This window comes from Protopterus annectens, chromosome 10.part0 (genome assembly GCF_019279795.1).
Source record: "Protopterus annectens isolate FY-2018-M chromosome 10.part0, PAN1.0, whole genome shotgun sequence".
Classification (NCBI taxonomy): Eukaryota; Metazoa; Chordata; order Ceratodontiformes; family Protopteridae; genus Protopterus; species Protopterus annectens.
In genome coordinates this window covers 1,725,373,044-1,725,387,985 of record NC_056744.1, presented here as the reverse complement: position 1 = coordinate 1,725,387,985, position 14,942 = coordinate 1,725,373,044, and the positions used below count along the sequence as shown (strand labels likewise).

General features: G+C 38.5%; 1 protein-coding gene across 2 annotated transcripts in view; it reads left to right on the top strand.

Moving 5' to 3' along the window:
• LOC122813965 (zinc finger protein 182-like) overlaps nt 1–14,942 on the top strand; it is a 393,265-nt gene that overhangs the window by 141,368 nt on the left and 236,955 nt on the right. The window contains exon 4 of one of the 2 annotated variants that reach the window (XM_044086518.1): nt 10,575–10,913. The exons of the other annotated variant lie outside the window; for it this stretch is intronic. Within the exon in view, the coding sequence (XP_043942453.1) occupies nt 10,575–10,913 (339 nt within the window). The remainder of the gene's footprint in view (nt 1–10,574; nt 10,914–14,942) is intronic. 2 annotated transcript variants of the gene reach the window in all.

Here is a 14,942-nt window from a genome sequence, read left to right as displayed (position 1 = left end):
AGGTGGTCTCCAGAGTATCTTTAAACCAGGCTATCCACCTGCCTACATTCTTCCCCAACCCACAGAACAGGGGAGAAAGACTGCTGCATACCTTGGATGTACATAGACAATTACGTTACTACCTGGACAGGACCAAGAGCAATAGAAAAACTGACCAGCTACTGGTAGCATATGCAACAGGAATGGAAGGAAAAGCAATTTCAAAGCAGACAATCTCTAAGTGGATAGGAAATTGCATTAGATTTTGTTACTCCTACCATGGGAAGAAAACTCCAGAAAACATCAGACCTCACTCTACAAGGGCTACAGCCACTACCACAGCTTTTTTACGAGGAGTGACTACCAAAGACATTTTAGAGGCTGCTACTTGGAGCTCCGTGCATACATTTGCCAAACATTATAATCTACCCTTATACTCCAGATCCCGAGCAGGTTTTGCCACTGCTGTTTTACAAGGGATCTTAACTACACCATAATCTTACTACTCCTCCCCAGTTTAGCTATGGTATTCTACCCATTTGTAAGGACTGCAGATGCATCCTTGAAGGACATAGTACAGTTTTGTACCTACCATAAATGTAGATGTCCGATAGGCATGCATCTGCAGTCAGGATTACCCTCCCCTTCCCTCTGAGGTACTCCTAGGGTATTTACCCATCTTCTAGCTAGCTGGGGAATCTATTATGGTGTATTTGTTTGTATATATGTATATACATGTTTATTTTTATTTGCTCTCTCTTATTTGGAAACTTTTACAATTATCCAAATTTAGCCTTCCTAGAGGGCACCTGGCATCTGGGGCAAGAAACACTGAGGAAGATGGCGTCGGCTGATCCCTTTATACCCGAATAACTGCAGCTATGACGTCGGGTGAAGTGCGACATCAGCCGAGGCCAGACCCAGACTTTGGAATCCGGCCGACCGAAGGGCTGCCTGACGACAGGACAACCCATTTGTAAGGACTGCAGATGCATGCCTATCGGACATCTACATTTATGGTAGGTACAAAACTGTACTTTTTGTGCCTTTGTCTTCCCATTATTTCTGGCTTTGGCCTGAATTCTTGAACAAAGAAGTTAAGATGTATAATATATACTATTACAATGCAGTGCAGACAAACTATGAATGAATGACTTGTAAACAGAATCCAAATGATTAGAATATCTTTGGTTATCTTCTCTGAGTCGGTAGCAGTTGTAGGCTGACTGACTCACGTTTATTGCTTGTATTTGATGTACTGTCTAACTGCTAATTTTATAAGCAGGCCCATCCTATCTCTTAAGGTTGCCAATAATTTCATGTTCACTTTTATTTCATTTTATTTGTTTTCAGTAGTACTTTCCCCTTGTGTTACAGCTCTTATTTTACAATGTTCAGCTTCTCAGTCATGCTTTCAATCTAAAATATTCAAACCACATAACCAGTGATTTGTCATGTGTCATCGCTAGTTCTTTCTGTAGTCCCACTCTTATCAGTTTGATGCTACACACAATTCTGTCTCTTATCAGTAAATTATGCAAAGCACCAAAGCAAACTCCGTATTTCATTGTTTTATGTCATTCTCATTAGTATCTACTGAATCGTAAACCATTATAGTTCCAATGAAAAATAAGTGTTGCATGTCCCAGGAATTTGAAGATTTAACACCCTTCCACTGTGTTCCTGTTGTGTTATTAAACCCAGTGACATTGTAGTTATCTGCCCCTTATGGTCATTTTGCCACAAGGTGCCCTCTTTCTCATCTTTGACTCTCACCAGTAAACACCCAAAAGTATCATTTTGTGTGAAATCACTCTTCTGAAACTGTTTAAATTCATTTGCCCTCCTGTTGTGATCCATATACACAGAATACTGAGTGCCCACATATAACTACGGGTGAAACCAACGTTCCTCTAAAAGACTCTCCCTCAGAGCTGATCCACTTACTGTGTAAGTAAGCTAGTTATACGTTGGGTGTCCTTAATCATCACTGTTTGCACTGCTTGTAGATTTGTACCGAGAGTGTATTCTGTCAGCTGACATTTGTGTTATTAATTGAACTAAAAAAACACTGCCTGTAATCATCAAATCCAAGAGTGCTTTAGTCTTGTCTGTGAAGAAATTATTTGTACGTGATCTTTGAGGCAGTTTAACTACTGTTTCATGTTTACTGTTAGCCAAACCTCTAACACTCAGTGGTTTCACTAGAGAAAGAGATGCATTGTTTATCAAAACTGGAAGCTAGTGTCTCTCACTCTGTGTCCCACCCATAACCAATTAAACAACACAACATAACATGATAACATAGTTACACAAGTTCACTGCAACATATGCTGAGGTTGTAAAGAAACCTTTCCTAAACTGCCAAGGTCTAATTGAAATCCTGCTAGCTTATACTGGCTGTGCTGTCAAAATGCTAACACTACATCTGTACCAAGTCACCTGACCATTGAGGTTGTATAAGGCATCAGCACATTCCAGGAAATGTGTTGGTCACACTCACCAGGCTGGAAAAGGACAAGGTGATAGCTGTGTGTGGTACTAGGATTAGCAATGTCACTAGAGCCCTTAGGCCTCTGTGCCACCCCGTTTACAATTACAACTTTGTAGTTGAACATGTGGGGATGAATGATAGGCATCCCACTTTAAGGGATGTGAGGAGACACAGTCAAAAACTGTCTCTCCTCATACCTTTGAACAAAGTAAGGCTCTGCTATTGAGCAGCATTTTACGATTACCAAGAATGATGCCCGAGTTCAAGGATAAAATTGGCATCAGTAATTGGCTAAGTATATTGATTCTATACTAAGAGGATTCAGTGTATGTCTGCATGGTCTGAGATGGTTAACATAAACCCCCTGCTTTTCCAGTGATGACTTGCACCTGTCACCCACTCCTCAGTTTTTCCTCTTGAATTCGATCTCGGAGCACTAAGCCAAACCCACATGTCTCTATGCCAATGCACTGAGGGCTTGAAGGTAACAGTCTGCATATGCATGTTAGAACAATAATATCTGTAATGGGAAAGTAAAAATTGTCATGTTTATTCTACTGGCATACAGTTCTACTAACTGGTTAATGCACAGAATAAATGCTGAACCCCATTTTTGTGTGTGCGCGTGTGTGTGTGCATATGTGTGCGTGCGTGTGTTTGTGCATGTGTGTGTGTGCATGTGTGCGCATGCGTTTGTTTTTTTGTTAGGGAACAGTGATTTTTTTCCCCTGGGGAAAAAAATCGCTGTCCTTTGTGTTCATTATTGTGCGGTTTCGGACTTTTGGGTCCGATATTACATCTTTCAAACTTATACAATTTCGACAATGTGATATAGACCCGTATGAGACACAGACTAGAATTAATAGGATTTATGTCTCTGTAGATTTACTTAATAAAGTGCATTAATTTAAAACTATTCCTTGTCCTGTATCTGATCATAATGCACTATTCATATGTTAATTGTTTATAGAATCCCAGTATATATGATAAAATTAGTTATCTTAAGGAACAAGTTGGGAATTTTTTTATCTGTGAATGATAATGGTTAGGTTAGTAAAGTCATACTATGGGGCTCTTAAAAATGCATATTCAAGATAGAATGAGAAAATAGGCTAGTAATAAAAGGAAAGAGTGGGTTAAAACGTTGTTAGAAATACAAAATAAAATATGCAACCCCTAACATTTGTACAACAAACAAAGACATTAGTAATAGTGAAGTTATTAAATAATGACAACATATCAAATAGTTTTAACACATAAAGTGGCGATAGCTTTAGAAAAATAAGATTGCACAGTTATGAGATAACTTAAAAAAATCTACATAAATTAGCTAGTAGAAGTTAGATGTTAAGCAGAAAGGCAGAAATCAGTAATATCAGAAGTTCTCACACTAATAAGCTTACTTCAGATACAGAGGAAATGGTTAATATTTTTTAAATCCATGAGGATCTTAATAAAGATGCAAATGATCCTGATAATCACAAAATTGACAAATATTTAAAGTAAAATGTTACTAATAAATTTAATGACCAACAAATATATCTGCTGAATAGACCTATTACCCTAATAGAAGTTAATAAAGCTTTAAAAAAGGGAAAAATGGTAACCTCCAGGGTTAGATGTACAAGTTTGGAATTATATTGTTTTCTTCCATTACATATTTTATAATTACTGAGTGACATTTTTAGGATAATTCAGAGTGACAAAATCCTTCCTCATAGAAATGTTCTGTAATCTCCTGTATATTTAACCAAGGAAAGCATAATAAGTTTAGTTTCCTTATATAAATGTGGACATATTTACTTCTACCTTGACTACAAGATTAAGAGATGTAGTAGATTAATAAAGATAAAATAGGATTTATAGTCAGTAGATTAATGTATGCTAATATAAAAAGGGTAATAACTATCTTAGATTTAGCACAAAGAAGAACAAGAAATTGGCTGTAATTAGCTTAGATAGCAAGCGCTTGCATCTCCAGAACAATTTGTTGGAATATTTAAAAAGTTGTGTAGGGACTCCATATATTAATTGGTTCTTGTGTTTATCAGGGATTCACTTTAAACAAAGACAGTCCCTTGCCCCTCTACTGTTTGCATTATTTATCTACCCATCAGCTAATAGTATAAGAAACAATGAAAAAAATTGATGGATTCTCAGTTCACAAGGTTTATTAATCTAGAATACAGTAACTGCAAAAACAAAGAAATGGTGATGAAGGGTAACAGTCCAACAGGTGTTGAGCACTTTTCGTTTAGTCAAGATAAACTTCTTCAGATAAGCCAAAACTTGATATCAATGCATTTGAAACCCTTGACACACACATCATGTGTTCTATTCCAGCCCAGTAGGAAAATAAATTGTCATTGTACCTCTCCCCTTTTTTCTAATACATGCTAGAAACCTCAAAATTATCATGATTGCATGAACATTAACTGTTAATGATGGGTACACATTACCAAATACATTCCAAAATAAAGAATATTTATAAACTGTATAAAATTTATATATATAAAAATGTGTATGTATGTGTGTATAATTTTATGCCTGGATGACAGTAGGCATTCAAATGTATTTGCCAGTATAGTTCAAGCTCATCTAACTTCAATGAGTAGGGCCACCTGTACTGTCAGGAACAATTTGATCAATTACACAGAACTTAAAAAAATGTTCTTTCTCTTCTGCAATATGTTTTGCAAATGCATTCTCCATCTTACCCTTGTTCATGGAGTAGATGTGTTCGTATACTCATTCTCTGAATTTCCCTTCTGTCTTACCTTTATAGTAGATGGGGCATCATTGGAATTTAGCCAAATAAACTACCATTTTGGAGTTACAGTTGCATTTTTTATTTGTTTTGTATGTAACCCCTTTGATGCTAAATGCTCTACCTAAATCCATGAACTTACAATTAGCACACATTTCGCACTTGTACATACCCAGATGCTTAGTAGGGCAGACAGTTCTATTTTCTAACAAATTTTTCAAATTAAGCCCCCTTCTAAAAATTAGCTTAGGGCATTCACCCACTTTAGTTAAAATAGCAATGTCATTCATTACTAAATTCCTGTTCTTGTATATGATGCTACTTAGTGTAGGAGCATCCACTGAATGTCGTAATAAAGCTCAACTTAAAATTGGTGTCATTAGAAATACTCTGTGTGGCACTAATATTACTCACTACAGTTCTAACATCGACAACCTGTCTTTCTTCATATCTGAGGATAGGTTTAGATACCCCAACACGTCTCTTACTTTGAACTCCTTCAACTAAATTCAATATTAATGCATTGGGGTAACCAAGTCTGTGGAACATTCCCTTTCAGTTATCACACTCGCAAACAAAATCTTCATCATCAGTTACCATTCTAGCTGCCCAAACAGGTTGTCCTTTGACTACTGAACGTTTCAGATGAAACGGATGGCAGCTGGAGTAGTGAAGGAATGCATTTGAATATGTGCTTTTCCTGTAGATTTTTGACATATATCTACCTCTAATCCTATCCTCCTTGAGTTCAACATGTAAGTAAGGCATCAATTCCTGACTGAAAGTGAATTGTAAGAAACTAGTGGAGGTATTAAAATAATTCACTAAATGAGAAGCTGCTTCAGAGTCACCTTTTAAAAGTATAAAGATATCATCAAGATATCTAGTGTAAAAATAAACACTTTCTTGTACTTGGTTATTCTTAAACAAAACATAGACCTGGTTACCTCAAAGCATTAGTATTGAATTTAGTTGAAGTTCAATGTAAGAGACATGTTGGGGTATAAAGAGACATGTTGGGGTATATGCAGATTTATGATGAGCTTTATTACGGCATTCAGTTTGGATGCTCCTATACTTAGCCATTTTGGTGTCGTAATGTAGGGCCAGCAGAATAGTTAATGAAACCAGATGCATGATAATACGAGTGATGAGGAACAGAACACTATTCCCCCATTTTATGAATATATGAATGCTTTTATCAAAGGTAAGTTGACCTACAAAGGAAACTTGTCCAAGTTATGTAAGTTAATTGTAAATAATAATAATTTTGATGCAAAATTCTTGAACTTTTTAGATCCTAGTGGAGTAAATGACTCAATAGATGGTAAGAATAAAACTTTATTTCTTAAATAAGTTAGTCAAACTTATTCATGTTTATACTAGAAGGTTTTATGTAGAAATATATACATAGAATGTTTTTAGCTCCCTATAAAGTCTCTTAAGTGTAGTAAAATGAGTTTGTCAGGGTGTTGGAGATGCAGTAAAGAAGTAAAACCTGATTGGACACGCACTTTATGGATTGTGAAAAAGTAAATTGTATACTGGGGGAGAGATAAGTATGTTTTTTAGGGGTTATGGTCTGGTAATTGTCCTTTAACTTGATTAATAATACTAATGAATGTTCCACTTCCTTTATCTGTAAAGGCCAAACAAAAACAACTGTTCTGGAGTCTCCTGGTAGTAGCTTGAAGAGTTATTACCCCAAAAAAAAAAAACTGGAACCAAATTCAGTTCCTACATTAAAAATAAAACTGAAAAAGAAGTGATCAGAATAAGATCAATAAATCATACTAAGACTTTTAGTGTTTGGGATAGCATTGAAATGTTGCTTTTGAATGATTCAGTATATTCCCAATGTTGCATTACAGTATGTGATGTTGAATTTCTTCCTTTCTGTGTTTATTTTGTAAATATGTTAATTTTAATAAAAAAAATTCGTAAAGAAAATCATGTATGCCTAAATGGAAAATGTTCTGTTTGGTGCCTCTCTTCCATCAGGATCTCTTCTCAGTAGGGGTTCCTCTGCTTCTGTCATTTTCGTGATTAGCTCCATGCTGGCTTGGTGTATTCTTGAGTTAAAGCTTACCTGTCTGCTATCTCTGCTTGTCTGCCCTTGAACACTGCTTTGACCTCTTGGTTTGAGGTCAATCAATTTCTGATCTCGTATCAAGCCTTTGGGAAAACCTATTCTTTCTTCTTGGGACCTCAGTTTTTCTTTTGAAAAGTTGACTTGAGGTGCTTTTGAACCCACTACTTCACCTTCCTTGCAACTTTGTACTTGAAAGACTTTTGGGTTTTAACTTCTCCCAAGAGAAAGCCTGAGCTTCTTTTTTAATTATTCACAGAGATGGGATGTCTCTTTGTACTTATCCTTTTATGCCTAAGGTGGTCAGTGAGTTTTCCCTTAAACCGTCTATTTAATTCTGTCCTTTTTTCCTTCTCAGTCTGCCAATGAGAAGATTCTTCACTTGGGCCTGTGTAGACAGCTGAAATGTTATTTGGATAAAACAAGTTATTCACAAATATGAGCAACTTATAGTTTCCTTTCATTCCAGGACTTCATGTTTAGCTGTTTCCAGGTAAACCATCTCCTGAATCTCTAAGGCCATTTCCTTTTATTTCTTTCATGGCAAATGTGTTTCTTCATCTGTAAATGCACATTCTACTAGGGTGGTTGCCTCTTCCTGTGCCTTTTTCAAGGGTTTAGACACTAATTCCATCCTTGAAGCTGCTACTTGGTCCACTGTTCATACTTTTACTAAGCATTACAAATTGGATGTTGTTTTCAGGGCAGGTTTTGCCAAGGCTATTCTGCATGGGTTTGTAGAGGACACTTCTGTGCCTTCCTCCTCCCAGTCTTCCTCTTAGGTCTTGTACTTTCCCATATGTTATGAATACTGTAACAGTGATATGGAATGACTTAGTACAGCTGTAGAAATTCTTACTAAACAGTAATGTCCTTCTCTTCACTGTTGCTGTATTTGGCCCCTCCACACCCCCCCCCCCCGTTATGGCGCTTGCATATGTCTTTTGTTACACTGTGGGCTGAGGGGCTCTCACTTCCTTTCACTTCTGAACTTTTTTCTTCTGGCTGTATGTGTTCTAGGTTGACATTGAGGGGGTAATTTGTTCCTCCTTGGGCAATTAATTTATGGTAAACCAAAAGGAGCAAAACTAAGAAAATACAAAGCGAACTGGATGACCAGGAAAAGTAAAATTGTATTGAGCGCTTTTGTCAGTTTTTAACTATGACTTCTTTAGAATAAAATCAAGTTACACACTTAGTCTTATATAACCAGTGAATATTTGTGTTTGTATATCACCTTTATGCCCCATGCCCAGTGCAGGGATCATGTGTGTCTGGCATATGGCAGCTATAAGATGTAAAGGCTTTGGTATGCTGCCTGGATGTTGGGCTATCCTTGGCAGGAGATCCCTTCAGTGAGGAACACTGCAATAGTGATGAGAAGGATGTCTACTCTTATGGTAAGTTTTACACAAGTGTACGTTCTGCAATGCTTCTAAGGATGGGAATAGGGAAAAAAGTGCAGACTGATTTTTGTCTTTAAAGGGTTGAGCTAATGGCACTGAACCTTATTGTCTAATACTTGGATAATCCCCGTTTCTGGTTAACATATTGAAAGGAAGGTATGAAGGTCTCACATGGGCCATTATGTACCTGCTCTGTACAGCATCTCCCATGGGTCAGTATCACCCATTCTGCAACCCATGTGTTTCCCAACATCAGATACCTACAAGTCATGCTACATCGCATGTATTAAGATGAATCCTCTTATTAAGATCAGTAGAACCAATAACGTAACTGGAGAATCCCTCTTCTTAAGTTACGTTAGCAAAATCTGGAATCCCTTACCACAGGACATTACAAATATTTCAGCCTTGTCTCAATTAAAAAAAAAAAAACGGTCACAAATCACTTTTCCAACAAATGGTTGTGCCCTTGCTCTGCCCCTGACTAATCCATATCTCTCAAGCAATACTAATACCTCTTCTTTACGGTAACCAACATTACACTTACAGTAGGACAATTGGAGCCCATGTCAAACAAGAATACTGTACCTACAAATAACCTAATAAGTCCTGTACAAATAATACCATCAGGTGGTAAATGTCTCTTCTTTTCTCGTCTTGCCACCTTCACTTTATTTTAATATTCTGACTCATTATAGTATCTGTTCATAGATTCCTTTTCTGTAATAGCCAAGATTTAATGTCTTGTGCTCTTTGATTACTTAGTTTACAAATAGATCCTGATTGTTTTAAACTCTGTTACCTTCACTGTGTGATCAGTTCTAATCAAATGATGTTAAATTGTATGTATTATGTATTATGTTCTATATGAAGCTTTTCTCCCAGGGCTTCCATTGAAAAAAGGACACATGTCCAGTCAGACTTTCCTGGTAAACAAATGGAAAATAAATAAATAAAATGAATGCATGTATCCAAATTTCATGCAAAGACCTAACACTGGTCTAATCTAGAATACATAGTGACAGTTGCATTGCAAATTCTTAGTTTGCTATGGCTGAATTATGGCACAGTTATTTGTATTTTTATGTGCTAATGTTTACATTGTAGAAGTAACACACACACACACACACACACACACACACACACACACACACACACACACACACACAAACCGCACACACACATATATATATATATATATATATATATATATATATATATATATATATTAAAAATCCCCCACTTATTCACTTTTTTGAAAACAAATATTCCGTGCAACAGCATGACCTGATTGAGGCCTTCCTGTGCAGCTTTGACCAAGGTCATAGCCCCAAACCAAAGTGGTTTCTCTCGGCATTTCCTGTTAATCATATATTAATGTTGTTGTAGGGTCTAAGCCCACTTTGCTCCTTATGGCTGGAGAGGTTTTCTAGGATCATAGCCTCTTGATAATTGTACATATCCAGAGAGACACTTTAGTCATCACAGACGATCCAGGAGACTGGACTGACAGAAGCCAACCCCTGAAATACACAGTTACCTGCCTTTTCCTTTTTTGTGTTTCCTTCTTCTCATAATCAGCAATTTGCAGTGACTTTTTGTTACTGATTACCCCCCTTTCCACATTCTCAGAGACAAAGTACCCTAGGTGGTTGTTCCTCTTTCCTTGCCATGGACAAAGTGTTTTACTATGGTCACAGATGTCGCGGATAGGTGCTTGGCCTGTTTGCAACAGGACTGACCTTCACTCATTTGGTTGTTTGTGAAGAGGTGCTTGGACAAAACTGGCATTGTAATGTACAGTCACTCAACTTGATTATTTTTGCTTTTGTTTTCCAGGAAGATGCTTATAGTTTGGAACAATACATTGCGCAAGAGTTTACAAAACTGCATGTGTTACTACATGACTGGGAGCAAAAAGTATTGCAACAGCTTAAAAATAACAAAATGGCAGTTCTGAAACAGGTGGAAGAAAACCTTGAATGTACAAAACATGATGCTGTGGTCACCAATGTGAAAGTACCCAATGGCAGCTTGGAGTTCAGGAAGGAAATAACAATGACTCTGGAAGAGATGAAAGAAAATGCTGAAAACATTAAAAATGATGTTCCTGCAAAATGTAAAGCATTGTATGATAAGCCAGAGACTATAAAACAGGAAACTGTTGGTTTTCTAACTGTAAGTGTTCTTTCATGTGTTCTATTTTATATACAAGGTCAGGCAGTTGATTGTAAATAGTATATCATGATAGTATAACAGTGATATATTTTTCTTTATGTATTGCAGGAGTGTATTTATCGAGGATTTTCCAAATAATGCAGAACATTACTAAGGCAGAACATAGGTTACATTTGTATTTATTTTTGCTTGTTGATTGTAAAGTTCCATCTAGGCATAGTCTGTTTCCATTGAGATCTGGAGAGGAAAACATGTAGACAATATAAGGTTACAGAGGTTAACATGTCTAGCCATTGCAATACACAGAAATACGCAGTGGTAAGATCTGATAACATATCTCTCATCTGTCCAGAATTCTGCAGAACACTCCTAGTTTTACATTAACTTTTTGCATGTCCCTCAAAAAATTTTCATTTTCTGGTAAAATTACTGAAGATTACAAGCAGTCGTTAATACTAGACATCAGAGTTTCATTCTTGTCCTTCAGAAAGTACATCCTGATACAGAACCAGTTGCTTTATTAACATTTTAAGTGAATAAAAGTAATGTTTAACAATTGTTTCTGGTTTTGGGCCTTTGTGTTCCCATTATTTTTTACTTTGGCCTGAATTCCTGAACAAATAAGTCACTACTTCTGTTTGTAGTCATCCTCTTTTATCAGTTTGGTGCTACATGCAATTCTGTCTCTCATCAGTAAGTTATGCAAAGCAGCAAACCAAACTCAGTCTTTCATTGAGTTTTCTGTCATTCTCATGAGCATCTACTGACTCCTAAACCATTATAGTTCCAATGAAAAATAAATGTGGTGCATGTCCCAGAAATTAGAAGATTTAACACCCTTCCACTGTGTTTCTGTTGTGTTATTAAACCCAGTGACATTGTAGTTATCTGCTCCTTATGTTAATTTTACCACAGAGTGCCCTCCTTCTCATCTTTCATTGACTCTCACCAATCAACTCCCAAAAGATTAATTTTGTTTGAAGTCACTCCTCTTAAACTGTTTAAATTCATTTTCCCTCCTGTTGTGATCCACAGACCCAGAATACTGAGTGCCCACATATAACTACAGGTGAAACCAATGATCCTCAAAAAGGTTCTCACTCAGAGCTGATCCACTTACTGTGTAAGTAAGCTAGTTATACATTGGGCGTCCTTAACCATCACTGTTTTGCACTGTTTGTATAGATATACTGAGAGTATATTCTGTTGGCTGTCATTTGTGCTATTAATTTAACTAAAAGAACACTGCCTGTAACAGACTAATCTGAACATGCTTTAGTCTCATCTTTTCAACAAATTTGTACATGATTTTTGAGTCAGTATAACTAATGATGTCCTTCTATTCTCATGTTGCAATATTCCACACTTTAGGGTTTTCCTCTGTTGCTACCCAAACATCCAGCCAGTATACAAAAGCTTCTAGTCACTGCAGGGTGCATGGGACGTCTGACATTGACTAAGGAAACATGGGCCATAAAAGTGACATCTGCACGTACCAGACCTGAGAACATCTGTGCCACCAGTCAAACGTCAGCTGTTCCTTCCGTACTGGCCATCGGATCAGTAATTCTAAGACAAGTACCCTGTTGGGGGCATTTTGTTTTTTGGATCACTGCATGCCTGTGTGAGTTCATGTCATATCCAGGAAGGGAAAGTGTAGTTGCGGTTGTCAGATCCCCCATAAAGATATAGATTAACTTTTGTCTTTTTGCTTAGGGCCTACACATGACCACAAGTCCTGCTTCATCTGCCAGGCCTTTGTTCCGAAAACCCTGCACAGCCTTCTGCACACATTGAACATTTGTCTTGAGAATCAGCACATTAAGCGCTTAGCTTTAGGCATGGAGGGGCTGTCTGGTCAGCCTGTTGAGCCACCTAAGAAAAAGGCCTAAGTCACTAGCCCTGAATCCATAGCTGTACCTCCTTGACACGACATCCCTCCTGTGGCTGATGTCAGCCTGGAGGAATGATCAGTCACCACAGATACATGTACAGCAGGAACTGATGTAGAAGCTGTAGAACCCAGAATGGAAGGCAAGTCCTCAGAGGTAATGCATATGTTGACTTCCGATGGAGGGGGAACCTCTGCTTGTACCGGTCGCCTGGATGGATCCGTCCACTACTTTGCAGGTTACTGTTCCCAGGCCTACTTTGGCTCTGATGCCTGCTAGGCCTTCCTTAAAAAAGAAAGAGAAAAGAGAACATAATTCTCTCACAGTCGAGAGCCAGCCAGATAGGCAGTGCTTTTCTCAAAATCATTTCAATGTCTTTATGGCTCTAAAGCCTGCTACCACCTTAGCCTCCCAGTGGCTCCTTCTGTGATGAGCCTTAGGCCTCAGGCCTTAGATACTTCTCATGCTGAAACTGAGGACTCCTCTGATTCTTCCTTAGAAGATTCCCTGTCATATGTCTCCCAATTACCCTCGCCTCTTGGCTATGACTTCCCGGAGGAGGAGTCTGCAGAGGCTGAAGATCCCAACTTTGGGGAAGACCATTGCAAAGATGAGGGAACATTTCAAATGGGACTCCTCTGAGATTACAGAAGTTCAGCAAAGATATTATGAACTTCTTCAGATGGGCTCCCCTGCTCCTTCAGCTATACCGCCATTTCTAGATGCATATAATGCAGCATCACTTAATCCTGACTCTCGGCCTCCTGCACCTCAAAGGCCTGACAGATTTTACAAGGTTCATGAGACTAATTCCTTGTTAAGTACCTTGCAGTGGACCCTGGCACTGTTTCAGTGTCAGCTTATAAGGCATCTAAACCCTTTCCATCCTCCTCTCTGCTCCTCACAGACAAAGACAGCAAGGCCATGGATTGTCTTGGGAAGAAGGTCTACACTTCATCTACCTAGGCATTCAGGGCAATAAATGACCAAACCCATATGACCAAGTATGCCCTAGCCCTTTTGGAAAAAAACACTAAACTTCTGAGACTCTCCTGCTTAGGCTCAGATATCCAGCCTTGTATCTCTATCTTCTCAGGTTAATAGACATTCCATCAGGTGAAGCTGTGATGCTGCTGAAGCTTCTGCCATGTCTGTTGCATCCACCTCAGTCCTGAGAACATACTCTTAGCTAATGTTACAGCCCCTACCCAATTACTTTAGGGCAAAATTTTTGGATGCATCTCTTGATAACTCTGCCCTCATTGGGACAAAGGTGGCTGAGCTATTCAAAACTTTGCAACAAAAGGGAAAGGGGTTACAAGACCTGAAGCACCTCTTTGTTTCTCCTATCCCCAAATTTTACAGGAACTTCCCCTCCAAAACTCAGTTCATCAGCAAACGTTCTGCCCCCTCCCCTCCTACCAGGGGTAGAAAGACTGCCAGGAAGCAAACAACTCATTCCAGGATGGTTCAGACTCCAACCCAGAAGCCTCAATTTCAAGACAGGGCAGGTAGTCTGTGACTACCTGCCATTGCTGAAAAAAACCTCCTGACCCCATCCATCTATCCCAAAGGCTCTCTCACTGTCTCCCGGTTTGGAAACACATCACCACAGACAGGTGGGTCTTATCCACTATAGTGAAGGGTTATTTTGTGACCTGGATTACAACTCCATCCTGAAGAGGTATTCCACAGCCCCCAAAGAACAGCTTCCATTATTTCATCCAGTCCAGCCTCGTCTCCTGTCAGGACCTAGTATTCCTAGGATGCAGGATAAGGACGGATGTCATGAGGGCCATTCTGCCACCTCAAAAGGTGGAAAACTTGAGGCATCACCTTCTAACTGTCCTTCAGGCCACAGACATGACTGCCAGGCAGTACGTCAGACTTTTGGGTCTTATGGCATCTACCATTCCCATGCTGTCAATGACAAGGCTGCACATGAGAAAGCTACAATGGTATCTAAGGTCTGTATGGACACAGCACTCTCATCCTCTAGAGTACAAAATCTCCTTCCTACATTGCCTCAAGAAAGAGATTCAGTGGTGGTTGAATCAGGGGAACTGCAGCCCAGGACTCCCCTTACAGGCTCCCTTGCCAGTACAGGAGAATGTACATGGATGCCTCGGATCTGGAT